Source organism: Sinocyclocheilus rhinocerous, unplaced genomic scaffold (genome assembly GCF_001515625.1).
Source record: "Sinocyclocheilus rhinocerous isolate Xijiao unplaced genomic scaffold, SAMN03320098_v1.1 scaffold1413, whole genome shotgun sequence".
Lineage (NCBI taxonomy): Eukaryota > Metazoa > Chordata > Actinopteri > Cypriniformes > Cyprinidae > Sinocyclocheilus > Sinocyclocheilus rhinocerous.
This window is the reverse complement of record NW_015639297.1, coordinates 271761-289041: the sequence shown is the minus strand read 5'-3', so window position 1 is coordinate 289041 and position 17281 is coordinate 271761. Positions and strand designations below refer to the sequence as shown.

Sequence of the window (17281 nt, the reverse complement as noted above, 5' to 3'; positions counted from 1 at the left end):
CTATCTATCTATCTATCTGTCTGTCTGTCTGTCTGTCTATTGGTCTGCCTGTCTATCTCTCATTCTCTCTCTCGCTCTCTCTCTCTTTCTCGCTCTGTCTCTCTCAATCACAAATTATCCATCTCTCTTTTTTCTACCTTGTATCTTTCTCTGTAGACCATCACAGACACAAGTCCAATGCGCCGTTCTACATCCTCACTGGTTCACGGACGTTCAGGACGAGGCGTGCGACTGGACGATTACTCTCTGGAACGGGTGGTGTCTGAAGAGGGTCACCGACACGGTCCACGAAGAAGAGAACGGGATCGAGACCGGGAGAGAGACCGCAGTCACCGCACCTCAGAGAGATCACTCGCTCGCTATACAGATGCAGACACAGGTCACACGTGAAAAATATAATTAACTTTTTGTGGTTGTTTATTTCCTGTACACATTCTTTGTTGCTCTAATTATGCAAAAGGGGTCATCGGATGCCTAATTTTGTTAAAAAATGTTAAATGACCGACATTTATATTTAGTGATGCAAACTACTCTACCTTTTTCTCAAATAAGGCCATTTTGAGAGAGCGAGAGATATTAAATGTGCGTGTGTGAATCACCTGCATCTGTTCGTCTCTCCCTACAAACAATGAAGGTGTGAATTTAGTTACTTTAAAAACATGTCGTTGCTGAGAAATATAATGTAGCGATTCAGTATGGAAACTATTTTATTATAATAAAAGTCGCGGGGTAGTATTAACATGTTTGAGTGTGCACACCTCATTATATGACCTCTGTGTGCGAGTGTGTCAATAAAAGCAGCGCATAGGCTATATATATATATATATATGAAAGTTGGTCCCCCCCCAATGTTCAAGACATGGTTACGGCCTTGGTCTAAAGTGCTATCTCATCTCATTTCTGTGTTGGCATTAGCAGGTCTGGGCACGGATCTCAGCACCACTACACAATCAGGTGACCTCCCACCTAAAGAGAGAGAACGAGAACGGGGTCGAGCAAAAGATCGTCGCCACCACCACCACCATCATCATCATCACCACCACAGCTCGGTGGATAAGGAGCGGTACGGTCATGAGCACGATTACCACCGTCATCCTCACGACAGATCTGATCGCCACTGGTCCCGCTCACCGAGTGAGGGGAGAGGGCATAGACAGGTGGGGCACACATTCACTGAAATACCACTTTTATTTTATGCACAAATTCAACATTATTTTTAGAAGTGACTCACAATAGTACATAAAGGGGTCATGTCAGATTAAATGTTTTTCGTTCGCTGATCTACACTTTTTAATCAAGGTTTCTTGCTCTGTAAGAGTGTGATTTTACTTTAACCCAAACATTTCCCACCTTTCCTCTGGCTATTATTTGCTGCTTGAAAAAGCCTTTGTTATTATTATAGCTTCTGTTTCTAATTTATTCACATATAAAATAAGCAACGGCACTTAAAGAATTTCAGGTTTGCTGTCAGGTCCACTATAGTTTGCACTGCCCTGTTCTTCAATAACAATAACTTTGCACCCAAATGGTTAAATTTATATTAAAATGAATCTTTTACTGTTTCTTTATATTGAGATCCTTAAGATGCCTAAGAAGAGATATATGCAGCCAAACAACAGCACAAAATTTGTGTGCAGTCATGCTAATGCATTTTGAAATGAGGTGTTGCAGTTTATTTCTAGTAGATAGTCTTTTTTGGACTGGAGGAGGTTTTGTAATGAAAACTAGAGTATGTTTATATAATACATCAAACCATTTTTTTTGAAACATCAACATTCAAACTATATAAAAAGTGGAGATTATTTATAATGGGTTTATGTGAATATTGTTTCAGGTTCACTTCAATTAAAGGTTATTATTATGTTTTTATGTTCTGTAAATGTTAATAAATAATTAATGTAAAAATAATAAATAAGAGCCATCCGTATCAATACTGATATCAGTGATATTAGTCTTTATTTACTTATTGAGAAGATGCCATTAAACAAATATTTAAAATATCAAGTATTTTAAATACTGTGGAATTAATTTTAATCAATTGGCATGACTATTATTTTTATTAAAATGTAAAGGAAAATAGCATATTTCATGAAGTAGCATCATTTTGAAGCATTCCTTTATTCACTTCATTCAGCACACCTATTTATGTGCGTAAGTCCATGGTTAAGATCTTTACAGTAACCTGCAATGAGGAGCCTGAGGGATGAAAGGTATCTTGAGCACACAGGTGTGGGTCGACTATAACCAGACAGCATATGCACACCTGTGACCTTATCATGACTGCTTACTGAAATCAGTTTCTCTTTTTTGTGTTATTCTTTTGTTTATCTTCTTTTATCACTGTGGTTTCTGTCCATTTTTCTCGATGTGACTTGTGGCTTCTCTGTGTCTGCTGTTTTGCCTCATTACCGGTTTGTTTCTTTCTGGTTTTCTTGATGTTGTTGTTTCCACACTAATTCTTAAAAAAAAAAATAGTAGAATCAATATGAACCCTGAATCATGGCAACATGAGGCAGAATCCACATTAAAAATATAAGAATACATAAAACAATGTTTTATCATGAGTAGTGCGTAATCTTATAGAAGGGACAAAAACTGATGGCTAATTAATCTTAAAGGTGATAATGAAGGGATTATTTTTTCCAAGATGATAAGCAAATGGCTCTTAATTACAGTCTCTCTCTCTCTCTCTCTTTCTCTCACTTACTCTCCCTCGTCTCTCTCTCCTCTTCCTCCTCTACGTCCTCCCCCTCTTGCCGGTGTGTGCTCCTCTCTTTTGTTTGACGTTAATTTTGTGGTGTTTTTTTATTTGCCTTGTTTTAATTTTCATGTAGGGCAGTAGTTCCGTGAGCGGAAGCCCCGTTCCCTCGACGTCGGGGACCAGCACCCCCCGACGTGGCCGTCGGCAGTTGCCCCAGACACCGTCTACACCGCGCCCTCATGTCACCTACTCCCCTGCCGTCCGCAAGCCTCCGTACGGCTCCCCGGGCCAGGGTCGACTCCGTTCCCCTTCCCCGAGACACTTCTCTCCACCGGGTCACGAACCGCCCTACCATCATTCACCCTCCTGCCACGCCTCGCCCCAGCACGCCTCACCCCAGCACGCCTCCCCACGCTCCCCCAGGCACGCATCTCCCAGGTCCCCACGTCACAGCCGCTGGGGCCCGTTGCCTGACAGTCTGGAGGGCGACGGACCTATCTACGATCGGGACTATGAGTACGAGCGGCACCATGAGCCGCCTGCCTACGAGCAGAGTCTATCACAGGGCAACCCCCACCCTCATTCACACCCGCATCCCCGATCGCCAAGGACTGCTCGTCAAGGGCCTCCCCTTCTCTCGTTTTCTCCCTGTTGCTCTTGCCATGTCTACAGATCTTTACGTGCAGATGGAGTTTATAGATAGACGCTACAGCAGACCTTTCTAAATAGCGAGACAGATCTGAAGGTGTTTTCTATGTTATATCCATCTGAGGATCCCAGATGATGTTCTGCACTGTTTATTATTACTTTGGATTGCACTAAAAACGAGCCTGAATGGTGAAACCTCCCTCATTACGGCTCTGTTGGCCATGGCTGCGAACAGAGAGAGAAACGGGGTGAGAGACGTTCTCCTTTCTAAAGGCTTCATTTGCTATTGTCAATAACAATAGTCTTATAATGATGAAAACTATCTTAATGCAATTGATGAAGATGACGGTGATACTGATGAAGATAGAGGTGATCACGTGACTTTGTTGTCTTGTTTTCGAGAGTTTTGTCTGTTGTGGCCATCTTGTTTTGAACTTTATTTTCGGTTCTGTTCACCACAAGATTGAAGTCTATAAGGATGCGCTCCTGATAGCATCCTAAAGTTTACGTACTTGTGACCTCAGCTAAGTAGAATATTCCTATCTGTAGTGAATAGTTCAGGTCAGAGCTCATGAATGTTTTAAAAGAGAGAGTCGGGGCATTCAGGATACCCTCGGACAGTTTTTGTGTCAGAGTTTTTCAGACAAATTCAGGGTCCATTCCATATTTATTTTTTGACAGAAACAGATGGTCACACAACAGTGTGATCTGAAGAAACCGCTTTATAGAGGGTCAGTTTTTAACCCCTTGAATTATTTCACAGCTAATGTAGAGTTAGTGCAAGTTAGTATTTTGGGTGATGAATGTTGTTGTTTACTCTTTGTCCATGTTGTGGTGCTGTTGCGCAGCTTAAGCCAGGCTAGACTACGGACAAACAATCCCTTATAAAAATACGGTCGCCAGAGGGCACTTGAAGAACTTTAGATTTTGCAAAACTGTCCCCCGACAGGTGACATAAGCAGGTCTGTCGAAGCTCGCCTTTGACTTTTTTTCCGACAGGAGTTTTTTGAGAATTTTGACCTGGGTAGTCTTTGATCATGTAACTGGAAACGATTCTTCCACCCTGCCTTCCTGTTCCCTGCCACGGGCAGCTTGTTATGTCTTTGGCTGCCTGCTCAATCTGAGACCCCCCCCTCCTTCTGCTCAGGATACAATGATACAGCCAAACATATATCTCACAGAGGTGTAGAGGTGCGGCATATTCAGCCTCCCCTACTGTCACTGAACCCGTCCAGCTGACCCCCACCCATCGGACCATCTCAAAACATCAGAAAAGTCAAATGTTTATGAAATCCCATTACAACAGGCTTTCCCCTCCAGATAATTTTATTCTCCTAAATCCTTAGAAAAAAGTAGACACAAATGAGATGTGGGTAGCATATCTTTGACTTTTGATTGCAGACTTTGTGTTAGCAAATCACAGAGTGTTTTTGAAATTCTACAGGAGACACGTGTGAGATCTTTTTCTCAGGAGTCTCAATTTTATCTCTAGGAGTAACTATTGAGATGTTAAAGAGATCTCATTTATGATTTTTCTTTATGGGATTCCAGAAAAATGTTAAAAAGATGCAGAAATTTCTCCTCAAGAAGTCAGTATAGGAAGCCGAAAGGATTCATTAGGTTTTCAACATTAAACACTCTCTTATTTCAGAATAGCTCATCACATTCATCTAATCTTGAAGTCAGTTGGGTGGTTCTGTATTTTCTCCTTTTCTTATCTTCATTCTGTCCCAGAGTCATATGGAATCCACAGTACTTGTTTTCTTAAAAATACGAATAGTGTCATTTCATTTGATCCCTTCTCCTTGCCAACCCATATTCAAGACTTTTAGGGAGGAAACCACTGTTTTCTGGGTGTTTGTTGATGTTCGGCCCACATTTACCTACAGCTGGCCCCCAGTTAGCTCCTGGTTTGATGCCCATGGGTCTAGATGAACCTGCAGAGCCACAGTGCCTTCTGTTCTAGTGTCGCACACTAACCTTTCCCCTGCCTCTCTTCCCTCTCCCCTCTATCTCTCTCTTAATGTGATGGACTCACACTACGCCTTAACAAGTCCCCATGTCTGCGCTGTCTGCTGGGCTTTTTAAAGACAGGGAGGCACGGTTATATGATGGGGGAAGATCCCAGTTACTCTGAGAGTAATGAAGGGAAATGACAAGCAAGTTCTGTCAGGGTGTCCATCTAGGCTCTCTGTCTCTCTTAGCAATGCTTCCTCAAGTGGATGGCAGACATTTTTTGATTTGTCTCACCCTGCTCGTTCAGAGAGTTGCATCGAACATCGGAGGGATTGTTCTACTTCTCAGGTCTTTAGCAAAAGGACAGGAAGGCTTATTTTTGTCAGGCATGAATGTTAGCTTGACCTTTTGCATGGTTAATATTATGCCCATTTAGAAGTTCTCTTGGTCTTGTATTCTTTTGCCGAAAACACTTGAAATGCAGGAAATTTGCTCCATTTTAGCTCAAGATGTGGATCGATAGATTATTAATACAATTTGATTTGTATTAATTATAAAGAGATAGCAGAAGGTTGTGGTTTTTTAGGGAACAGTTCACCCAAAAAAAGGGAATTCTGTCATCATTTACTCACCTTCATCTCATTCCAAACCATTATGATTTACTTTCTTCTGTAGAACAGAAAAAGAGAGATGTTCAAGGATTATTCCAGTTGCTTTTTTCAATGCAGTTAAAATGAGTAAGAATTGAGGCGTTTAAGCTTCAAAAAGGATACAAAAGCTCCATATAAGTAGTCCATATGACTATATTCCAAGTTTTATAAGCCATACAATAGGTTTGTGTGAGAAAGAGACTGTAATAAAAGTTATTAACTAAATATTTTAGAAATTGGTTGAACCAATTGACAGAACCTGTCAGAATGATTAATTAACAAATTAGAAAGATCTAGTTCGCTTAAAGGCTTAAATTTAGCATGAAAAGTAAATTGCACAATTCTATTGTGATGCATATACAAATAAAACATATTGAGGTGAAAAAATGCATGTTTTTCCAATCAAGAATTGATTGGAGCATTAAAGTTTGCTAATTGCTGTGATCTCTTGTTAGTGACAGGTTAGAAGTTTGTTTTGAATAAAGGGCACATGAATTAAAAAGAAAATGATGTGCATGGATAAATAATTTATAATAAATATTGCAGTATTCCATTCATTCATGGGGAGTTTAAATATAGCACAAAATTAGATTCAAATTTTATCACAGAAGAAATGAAGTCATCTTGGTTTATTAGATAAATGAGGTTGAATGAATGATATCAGGAATTTTCTTTGTTGGGTGCACTGTCCCTTTAAGAGTTTACGAATATAATTACGACCGATGCATCTTTCTTTGGCTCTGCTTGTTCATCAGTTTAGTTCTGACCCTCTTTTGCTCTCAGTGTCAATGCCTTTATTGCTTTCTGTTTTCGACACGCATCTTCATTTTCTGTCCCAACAGAAGCCATTTTCAGTTTGCAACACACAAGTGATTCATCGTAGATACACAACACACTTGCATTTGAGCACGTGTTGTTTGTTTCGTATCGTCCTAGTAGAACAAAGCTGTATTTTCTTTCTGTTTCATACGAAATAAGGGCTTTCCTTCAATGGTTGAGTGCTGCCAAAACAAGTCACCCTCTATGTAGCTACACCACTTCCTGTGGTCTCCCTTTGTACAGAACAGAACTACATGTGTGTGCATGCTAAGGTGTGGGGGAACCTGAGAAAATGGAGGGGGGTGATGGGTAATGTAGTTTTTTCCCTGTATGTATGAGAGCGAGAACTTGAGGCACAGCTGTGGCCAGCACAGGCAATGTGCATGCCAAAAAAAAAAAAATCTTGTCAATGGGATTCAAATGATATTGTGCACCTTGGGTAATTTAGTGCTGGGTTTGCCAATCCATTTCTGCTCAGCATTTACCATGGCATACTTCATTATCATCCTCATCTGATCCAAATCCAAGATCGGATACGAATCCATCGCCACTATTCCAGAAGATCGGAGGGTTGGGTTCATCCATGTGACAGTGGGACGGTCGTCTGCGAGTGTGTGCGCGTGTGTCTGCGAGCTGATTTGAAGGCAAGTCGTTTTATAGTGCCTTAATTGAACAGTTTCCCATCGCCGTTACACGACCGTAGATACGAAGCCATGGCGAAAGCGAAGAGGGTCATCATGTTTGTACCTCGACTGTCTATCCATGTCTATCTAACTTGTTTTGTTGGGTCTGTCAATCTCTTTCTCTTCTGTAACTCTTGTATATCTCATTCATAAACATCCTGCAACAGTCTGTGTTCATCCTCTTTCTTCAACATTGCCATGTTCCTTTGTTTCATTTCCTCTCGTTCTTTATGCATGTCATGTTTTCTTTTTTCAAACACATTGCTGAATCGATATTGAGATTATATTGAAAATTAATACGTAAGAAATCATATTTTCATATAAATGTATGAATAGTAAAATTAATTAAAACATATATCATAATTATACACAATTAAAGAAGTAGTTCACACAAAAGTGAAAAATGTCATAATTTACTCTCATGCCGTTCCAAACCTGTATGACTGACTGACTTTCTGCGGAACACAAAAGAAGCGCTATCAATATTATTAGTCTGTACAATGAAAGTCAATGGGGTCCAAGTTGTTGTTTTTATCTTAAAATATCTTATTTTGTGTTCTCCGATTTAAACAACATCATTGAGTGAGTAAACAATGACAGATTTTTAATTTTTAAGTGCACCAGTGCCAGAATAGATGCTTTGCTCTCAACTAAAAAAGAAAAAAAATGTAGCATTAAATCAGAGAAATGAACAGATTTCACTTAAGGGGTCATATGATGCTATTTTAAAGATCATTATTTTGTGTATTTGGTGTAACAGAATATGTTGACATGTTTTAATCTTTAAGTTTTATAAAGAATATCTCTTTGGATTTGAGACTTTAGTCTTTGCAACTTTACAGATCTTCTTTATGCACCAAGAGCTTGTAACACTCTAAAGAGAAAGGAAAACTTGAAATCGCATCATATGACCCCTTTAAAAGATAAATGAATGTTGCGGTTCTCTAATAGGAAGCAGATCGCAAGACAGGAAGTGCGTTTTCTGCCCCGTCAGCAGGAGTGCTCGTGTGTGTTGAAGAGGAAATTAGCGTGTGGTGTGAATGTGTGAGTATGAGGGGAGTTCCTGCGAGCGCGCAGCCACTGTCACCGTGACACCCGCAAACCCGTCCCATCTCTCCTAAATCACCCATATCCCACCCGCCATCCATATTACTATTGACCTGAACCATTTAGAAGCAAAAGAGGAAGTTTAAAGAGAAAAAAAGGCCATGATAAAGAGAGGTATTTAATTACTGATTTGCATGTGCAACGTGCATGCCACTATGTGGGTTAACAAGTCAACTTCAGGAATTATAAAAAATTAAAAGAAATATAAAGAAAAAGAGTATATATGTATAAATATAGTTAGATGTTTTTATGAGCAATGTGTTCCTTTTTTCTTCTATTTTTAAAAATGATAAAGACAAAAAAGAGCACCAAGAGGAAAAAAATAATAATACAAGAGACATGATAAAACTCATGGAATGTTTGTTTGTTTCTATTGCCAACTGTTCTCTGAGAATCGTAGGTAAGGTGAGCACACAACACGCTGTGGAAATGTACTACAGAGTAAAAAAAAAAAAAAAGGGGAAAAGATACCCAGTAACTCTCAGTATGACAAACTGCACATCACTCTGATTTAAGAAGAGATCCAAAACCCTTTTGCTGATGTTGAGCTGTGAAAGAGGCTGCCTGAAACTGGTGATGTTGCACATTTATTCTGGCTATGAAAAATCTCTCTTTTTTTCTCTCTCTTCCTCTGTCTCTCTATCTCTGCTATTTCTACCAGTGCATTTTGTAATTCCGAACAGAACTCTTCCTAAAGAACCTGAATAAAAACCAGAGAGAATGCATTCTACCCCCATCTCTTGTCTTCAGATGCGCGACTGTAGTTTGTGTGTGAACGTGTGTCTGATTTCAGCCTTTGCACACAACAATTGATGAACGTTTGTAGAGGACAAAAGCCTCTGTTTTACATGTGCATTCACACCTATACGACAATCTGAAAAGGATGCAATCGAGTTCAGTGTTTCAGGTGGGGGAAGTGACGCCACACATTGACAACTGTTCAGGAAGTGCTGATAGCCAGATGATTAAGGATCTGGGCTGTTAACTCACTGGCTCCCTAATAAATCCCAAGTATGAGCGACCCAGGAAACAATTCATTACTAACTGTGCATCTACACACCCTCACAGAGACTTCCTATGTAAGTCAACTGTTAGTCACCATAAAGCAAAGAAGAGCAAATCATTTTACTTTTTCAACAAATAGTCACAGACAGGAACTGTTTAACCATCAGAAAATGAAGTTTGTCTAGCTCAAAAAGTCTAACAATATATTTTACACTTACTTTATGAGACATGTCTAAATACAGAACAAATGCCTGATTAATGTGTTTTGTTAACAATAAACATTAAATAAAGTTGAAAATATTTCAAGTAAAAATTATTTAAAATCATTAAAATGTAATTACAATTCATAGAAAGAGATATAGATACAAAGATTTACAGACAGGCAGATATTCTATTGATTATATTAATATTGTCACTCATTATCTAGCATTATATTACATTATTATGGTTATATATATATATTTATATATATCCTGTAGGGTAAATAATATGGTAGTCTTGCAAAAAACATTATAAATGTGTGTGTGTGTGTGTGTATATATATATATATAAAAATATATAATATACTATATATATATACTGTGTGTATGTATATATATATATATATATATATATATGTGTGTGTGTGTGTGTGTGTAACAATACACATTATAATATGGAAGTCTTGCAAAAAACATTATAAATGTGTGTGTGTGTGTGTATTATATAATATATATATATTGTGTGTGTGTGTATATATATATATATATATATATATGTGTGTGTGTGTGTGTGTGTAACAATACACATTTTTTATTTTATTATTATTTTGATAATTGAAAAAAGTTGATTAAGACTGCTTGATCATCAGTTGATCATTATGACACTGTTTTATGATTTTTAATTTAAGTTTAACAGGTCAAAATCACTATCATTTCCCCCTTTCTTCCTCATTTGTCTGTTTAGTTACAGAGGTGAAAGACCCACATTAAGACCACCCTGGAGGAAACAGTATTGTATCAGAAACCGGCTTGAGGTTTACACTCATGGTCACACATACCCACAACAAGCAGATTAGGTTTCACACAATCTGAATTCAACTGGGTTTCAGTGATTAATCTTAAAATGAGTTTCAGTGATTAATCATCCTGAGTAATTATCTCCCTGCAGTTTCCCAGCTGAGGATTCAGCCATTCGAATTGATCTCCACCTAAAAATTTCACTTCCTGTCGGCTCAACAGACTCCTGGCGCCAAAACCTCCTACCTGAAATTTCTTGCACACCTATGCAATGCAGATCCACCCCCACAACCCACATTTACAATCAGAACAATGAATCATACTTACTCATGCTGGTCATTTGTGAAGCCTATTTACATGCTTTTGTGTCACTCTAAATCTTTGAAAAACATTTAATTGCTTAAAAATAAAACATTGCTAACATGTTATTTTAGGTTCTGCAAAACCACCAGAGCCTGAAACACAATAATATACTATTTAAAGAAGTGATTAAAATTCATGCTCTCAGGCCTGTGGACTCTAGTTTCACTCTCTTGCATTAATTATTTCTCATTGAGCTCTGCTGATGTCAGTCTTGAATGGTGTAATGCTGCCACTTAAACTGGGACTACTTCAAGCTTGACAATTACATAGTCTGATGCTGGTTAGTAGCCAAAATGTGTGTGTGTGTACCTGTTTTTCTATTCTGGTGGGGACTTAAACCTGAATACACACAGACTCATGGGGACTCGTGTCACGGTGGGGACCTAAATTGAGGTCCCCACGGGTAAACAAGCTAATAAATCACTCATAATGAAGTTTTTTGAAAGTCTAAAAATGCACAAAGTTTCCTGTGAGGGTAGGTTTAGGGGTAGGGTTGGTGTAGGGCAATAGAATATACGGTCTGTACAGTAGAAAAACCATTACGCCTATGGAGAGTCCCCATGAGGATAGCAAACCAGACATGAGTGTGTGTGTGTGTGTGTGTGTGTTCAAGGGAAAAGTAAATTTCATGACTCATGCCATGGACATGTTCAGACAGGTCTTGCTGACTAATGAAGGGAAATTACACTTTACTCTAGTGTTTCCAGCTGTTGCCTTTTTCATTGCCTACACAGGAGTGACAGATAATGAGCTGTATGTTTTATCAAAAGATTGGGTTTAGGATCAGTGTGAGATAGGCCTAAGTATTACTGATGATGACTAAATCACAAACATGATCTGACTGAAACCCCCTTACTTATTCTTGACAGAGTTCCTTAGAAATTTAAGGAAACTGTATTTTAAATTTTTTATTTTGATGCCTTAAATAGCCTATAATAAATATATATCATTATAATCATTTTATTTAAAAAAATCTTGAAATCATGAGAAAATATTTAGGCTACTTATATTTACTGAATATTTCTGGTTAGCCTAAACTCGTTGACTAGAAATGAAATTGTTCATTATAAGAGTATTGTTTAGAAAAAGGTTTTATTGAAAAAAGGTGGGAAATCAAGGAACTTCGTTGGTTAAAATATGTGGAAACAACATCAATAATATTTTTCCCCACAAAGATTAGTCCAAACTCTAGTCATCCAGAGTTGAAAATGTTTCTGTTTTTAAATGAAATTTTACAACGGGATGCTTTTTAAGCATTTGCATGTTTATTGCAACCAATGAACACTGAAATCAGCTTCATATGTTATCAGTCCATCAAGTCCTTCTTAAATGAATATTATCAATACATAATCTAATGTGCAATTGATCAGTGCAACAGTGACATTTAACACGTTTTGGCAAAGACATTTTCAAGTGTCACACAGCAGTGTTTTGTCTCGTACACCATCAGCGTTGTTCTTGTTTGAGGTTGTAAAGTTCGTAGACTTGGATAGAAGACATCAGAGCCTCTCTTCCCAGTTCAGCCAGTTCAAACGTGAGTCAACAGAGTCATCTGACTCCTCTCACTGAACAATGAAGCAGCTCTGGTGATTCCATTTCGCTTGGGATCACAGTATCCACCACCTGTCCTGTATTCCTGCTGATCCTGGCCTTTCTTGGAGCTCATATGGCGAGCTGAGCCGGCCGCACAGGTGTCGGGCTGCATAACCGGTCCGTTCCGAACCAGTTTGTCCAGGAAATTCCCATCGAGGGAAATCGATTCTCGAAAAGATCCAAAGCGCGTCTTGCTCAACACGCCACGATGGTTCGATTTGTTGGGAAGGCGGTCAGAGTTTCAGCCTGGCGACAGCTGTTTCCATTATTAGTCCTCAAAACCTCGCCCTGGAGATGTTGCTTCTCCTCATCCGTTTCCATTTTTGCCTTCTTCAGAGGTAGAAAGTCAGTCTCGAGCGCCGTCTTGCCGCGGCGCTTCCTGGAGTGCCGTTCAGAAGCGCATCGGTTCTCTTTGTCCTCCTCTAGAGTCTCTTTAGGTTCTTGAGGTTTCATTGCTACCTCCTTAGGAGTTAAAGTCTGAGGAGAGTCTTTACTAATCTCCATGGGTTCCTCTGGAGCCGCGTCGGGGGCGCACGGAACGACCTGTTCCTCCTCCGCGTCTCTGAGCAGCTGCGCGGTGTGGTAGATGTCCCGCGCGGCTCTCATGGTCATGGAGAGCAGGAGACTCCGGTGAAGTTTCAGTCCCCCGCGCTGGGTCCTCAATGAATACAGTTTACTAATAGAAAGAGCCATGATTCTCTTGGCCTCGACGTCCATTGTGTTTACAATGTATCAGAATCTTTCAGTTCTAGACCTGTTTTCTAATGTTTAAAACCTCTGCGCTTTGAGGTTTTCACAGTGGATTGCAAAACTAAAAGTTTTCTTCTCTCAGGGCGGTGTTTTATGTGCGCTTTGGTGACGTAAAGAGTTTCCATTCCCCTGGGTGTAAAAACGCCCCTCCCTTCTTGTCAACATACGTCATATTGGCACAGCGCTAAAGAATCAAGTCAACATATGCTCTGTGTTGCCATGTCCACCTATTATACGCTACTCTCGACTTGTTTTGTTTAGCATAAAATAAGAAAATTCATGCATTAAATTAGGTGTTATTTCAATATTATTTATGTACTACTGTAGTTGTTATTTTTATTTTATTTTAGTTTATATATATATATATATATATATATAATGTTTTCTTTTATTTTAATGTTATATTTTATTTTCTCTTTCAGCTTTGTTACCGTTTCAGTTAGAATCAGAATCAGAAGAGCTTTATTGCCAAGTGTGTTTACACACACAAGGAATTCATCTTGGTGTTAAGAGCTTCCGGTAGAAAACATAGTGCAGACATACATACAATTAAGGTAATAAAAATACTAATGAGGTTTCATTTTTATTGTACACTAGTGTACATGCACTTTCATTCAAATGAAAGCAGCAACAATAAAACAGAACTAACTAACTAACCAAATAAATAAATGCCAGGGGGTAATAATATAAAATAAGAATAAGGGTACCATTGTGTATAGACATAATAACTTAAAACATAATTTCAAAACAAATAAATTTTATTTTAAAGTGTTTATTGCTTTCTTATTTAAAGAGTCTCTAATATTTTCTGTATAGCCTTACTTCAGTCAACAAAACCATGAAGTTAGGCATTTGTATTAGTAAACTTGCATTCATGAATAAGTAGGGTTAATTAAACAAAAGCATTTTTCATCTTATTCGTAATAATCATTGAAAGCAAAAGCACAATAAAGAGCTTATTAAAGAGATGCTTATTTTAGTTTGTTTTGTAAAAAAAAAAAAAAAAAACGCTGCTTTTTAACGAAATCTGGCAACTCTGGCCTTAATGGCAGTGCTCTACGAAAGCGTCATGACAGACATCACAGGCTTTGTTATAATGGCACTGTATCATTTCATGACATCAGATAATCTGTTTCTTGACCTCATGTAATTACACTAATGACATGTGAACGAAATACATAACATATTCATTGAGTGAGGCATAGAGTGTATGGGAAATAATAACCAACTGCATCATTTCACAGATTAGCTGTGTTGTTTTTTATTCTTTGTTTATATTTTTATTCACGTTTTATTGTGCTATCTTTTCATCGAACATACCCAACAAACTCAACTTGAAAAACATTTCTGTTGAAAAGTTGATCGATATGCCCCCTGTGTTTACAGTTCTTTGGAAGCGCTAGACGCCTTTTTTCTGTTTGCTCGACGTCACGTTGTATCACCATATTTGGGACATCCGTCGGTTCTCCGGGGAGCGCGCAGTGGAAAAGCCGTGACGTGCCCTCCGCTGCGCTTCTTCCCGCGGCCTCAGTGGAGGCAGTGATGTCACCGCGCACCATATTTGGACTTGTCACCGGCCCAACAACCCCTCCCCTTCTGCACACATGAACAACTAGGAAGCAAAGCGATTGAGGTCAGATGGCAGCTGTCACTCACAGCAAATACACGTTCTTTTTATAAAAAGGGCTACCCGGCTATGTCCAAATTCAGAAATTTTGTTCATGTGCACCAGGGCTTTTTGCACTGAGAATTGCATTTTAGGTTATGAACCTGAAGCAAAAACATAATATTATTATTTTGTCTGTCTTGTTTATTGTGTAGCCTACACAGGCCTATGCTATTTGTGTAGCTGTAGCCTGTATATTAACGCAAATTCCTTATGTTCCTTGTTTAAGCATACTCGGAAATAAATCTCATTCTGATTATTTTGATTTTTGCTCAGGGTCATAGTAGTCTTGTTTGTGAATGTGTGTTTATAGAGAGAAAGGGATGATTTTATTAAAACACTACGGCATTACATTTGCCTACAAATATGTTTTGTAAACAGAGTGACTCATCAGTCCGACCTTAAAGCCACTGCTTGTAAAAATAGCTCCCTCATTACTGTTCTCTGACAAACTGCATTCCATGGGATCAGGCCTCCAATTAGATCCACCCTTCATTTCCATAAGCATTCTTTGCAGCTGCGATCACAAGCACACATTGGGTTCACTATATTAAAGAGGACACCTCACAGACCCAGTGGTTTTCATTCGCACGTAATGATATTTGCTAAATCCTAACCCTCAAACCTGTTGACATTATTATATTTAATGCAAAACATGTTTTCAACCTATTTATGATTCTTTCAAATAGTCAGCCCCATTTCAGATGTCCTCTCAAATCACTTCGTTTGTGAGGACAAAAATGTGGCCTTGACAACTACAGCCAGCCTTTTAACTGGAGGTGGAGAGTGTGTGAATATCTGTGTGTGAACAGGAAACAGAGAGTGTGGTGAGGGAGGAAGGCAGGAGACGGGAAGGAAGCGGTGACTGTGTGAGGTGGGGGAGGAAGTGAAGGAGAATAGTGATACTTAAAGTAAAGGAAGGAGAGGCGACCAGGCGACAGGGATTTAAGCCTCTAGCTGGCATGAAAAGACATATGGGAATCCTTTAAACGGTTTAACACACCTGTCGCAAAACTACATGTCGCACACCAGCTTGTCTTTAGCTTGGCATGTTTAATGCCTTGAGCGCCAAGCAAATCTAGGCCAGTTACCTAACCGAATTAATTATGAATCAGGTCAGGACTGCGGCAAAGGTGTGCTAACAGCCCTTTTATGGAAATGAGTGACAAACAATGCTAAAAATATGACATTTCTACTTATCCAGAGACTTAGGTAATGCGTCATGAAACTGATCCAAATATGAACCGTTTTGTCTTCTCAACAAAACAATTAAAGACAAAATTAGAGATTATTATTTACACATTGTTATTGTTAGTTTGGACTAAGGTACTCAAAATTATTGCATTCACTTTATGTACAAGTCAATAAATGTGTGTTGGTGCTCATGCATGCATTAAGGTGATTATGCTTTTAAGGTTTAGAGATAAATATTTTCTGTAACAATAGCAATGGGACCGTTTGACATAAAGCCCATAGTTTGAATACAAATACGAAAATTCAACATACATGCAATAGAACATTTATATACTGCCTTTTTGCTCAGTCACAGAGCTTCACACTCAGTGTCTGCTTTAGTATAATAGCTCACGAAATATATCACATAATTATGTGCTGGTGAATTACTGACTATGAATGCAATTAAATGCAGAAATGTTTATTTAACAAATTACTAATAATAAGGCAACTGGGTTGTTTAAAAAGACCATTTTATTAACACTTTATGTTATGGTGTCTTTATTACATTTTACATTTACTTAGGCTACTATAGCAGCAATTATTCATTTCAATATCCATCATTATGCATAATTACAAGCATAAACTGAACCCTAACATTAACCCAACAGTAAGTACAAGTTGTTAACTAATATTATTCATTACATATTTGTGTAATAACACTGTAACAAGAACACCTCAAAAAGTGCGCTTACATATTTTAAAGGGGTCATATGACGTTGCTAAAAAAGAACATTATTTTGTGTATTTGGTGTAATGAAATGTGTTTATGTGGTTTAAGGTTCAAAAAACACATTATTTTCCACATACTGTACATTATTGTTTCTCCTCTATGCCCCGCCTTTCTGAAGCGCGTCGATTCTTACAAAGCTCATCGTTCTGAAAAGCGAGGTATGCTCTGATTGGTCATGTATCCAGTGCGTTGTGATTGGCCGAATACCTCAAGCGTGTGACGGAAATGTTACGCCCCTTACCATATGATGCCGTGTCTCGGCGCGACGAGACAAAAACAATAAAACCCATTATAAACGAGGCATTTGTTGCATCCAGTGGGGACATAATTACGGATTATAATGACTTATACTGTATTTTTACGCGTTGCGTTGCAT

At 38.6% G+C, this 17281-nt stretch overlaps 2 protein-coding genes across 2 annotated transcripts in view; one reads left to right on the top strand and one right to left on the bottom strand.

Moving 5' to 3' along the window:
• LOC107751115 (voltage-dependent P/Q-type calcium channel subunit alpha-1A-like) overlaps positions 1-2919 on the top strand; it is a 78297-nt gene extending 75378 nt beyond the window's left edge. Inside the window, exons 42-44 of the mRNA XM_016566721.1 lie at positions 157-379; positions 916-1157; positions 2840-2919. Of these exons, the coding sequence (XP_016422207.1) occupies positions 157-379; positions 916-1157; positions 2840-2842 (468 nt within the window). The 3' untranslated portion in view covers positions 2843-2919. The remainder of the gene's footprint in view (positions 1-156; positions 380-915; positions 1158-2839) is intronic.
• A 9799-nt stretch (positions 2920-12718) lies between these two features.
• Positions 12719-13240, bottom strand: LOC107751150 (immediate early response gene 2 protein-like). The gene has a single exon (XM_016566780.1). It carries the CDS (start codon positions 13238-13240, stop codon positions 12719-12721), a length of 522 nt encoding a protein of 173 aa, XP_016422266.1.
• Positions 13241-17281: the final 4041 nt, after the last annotated feature.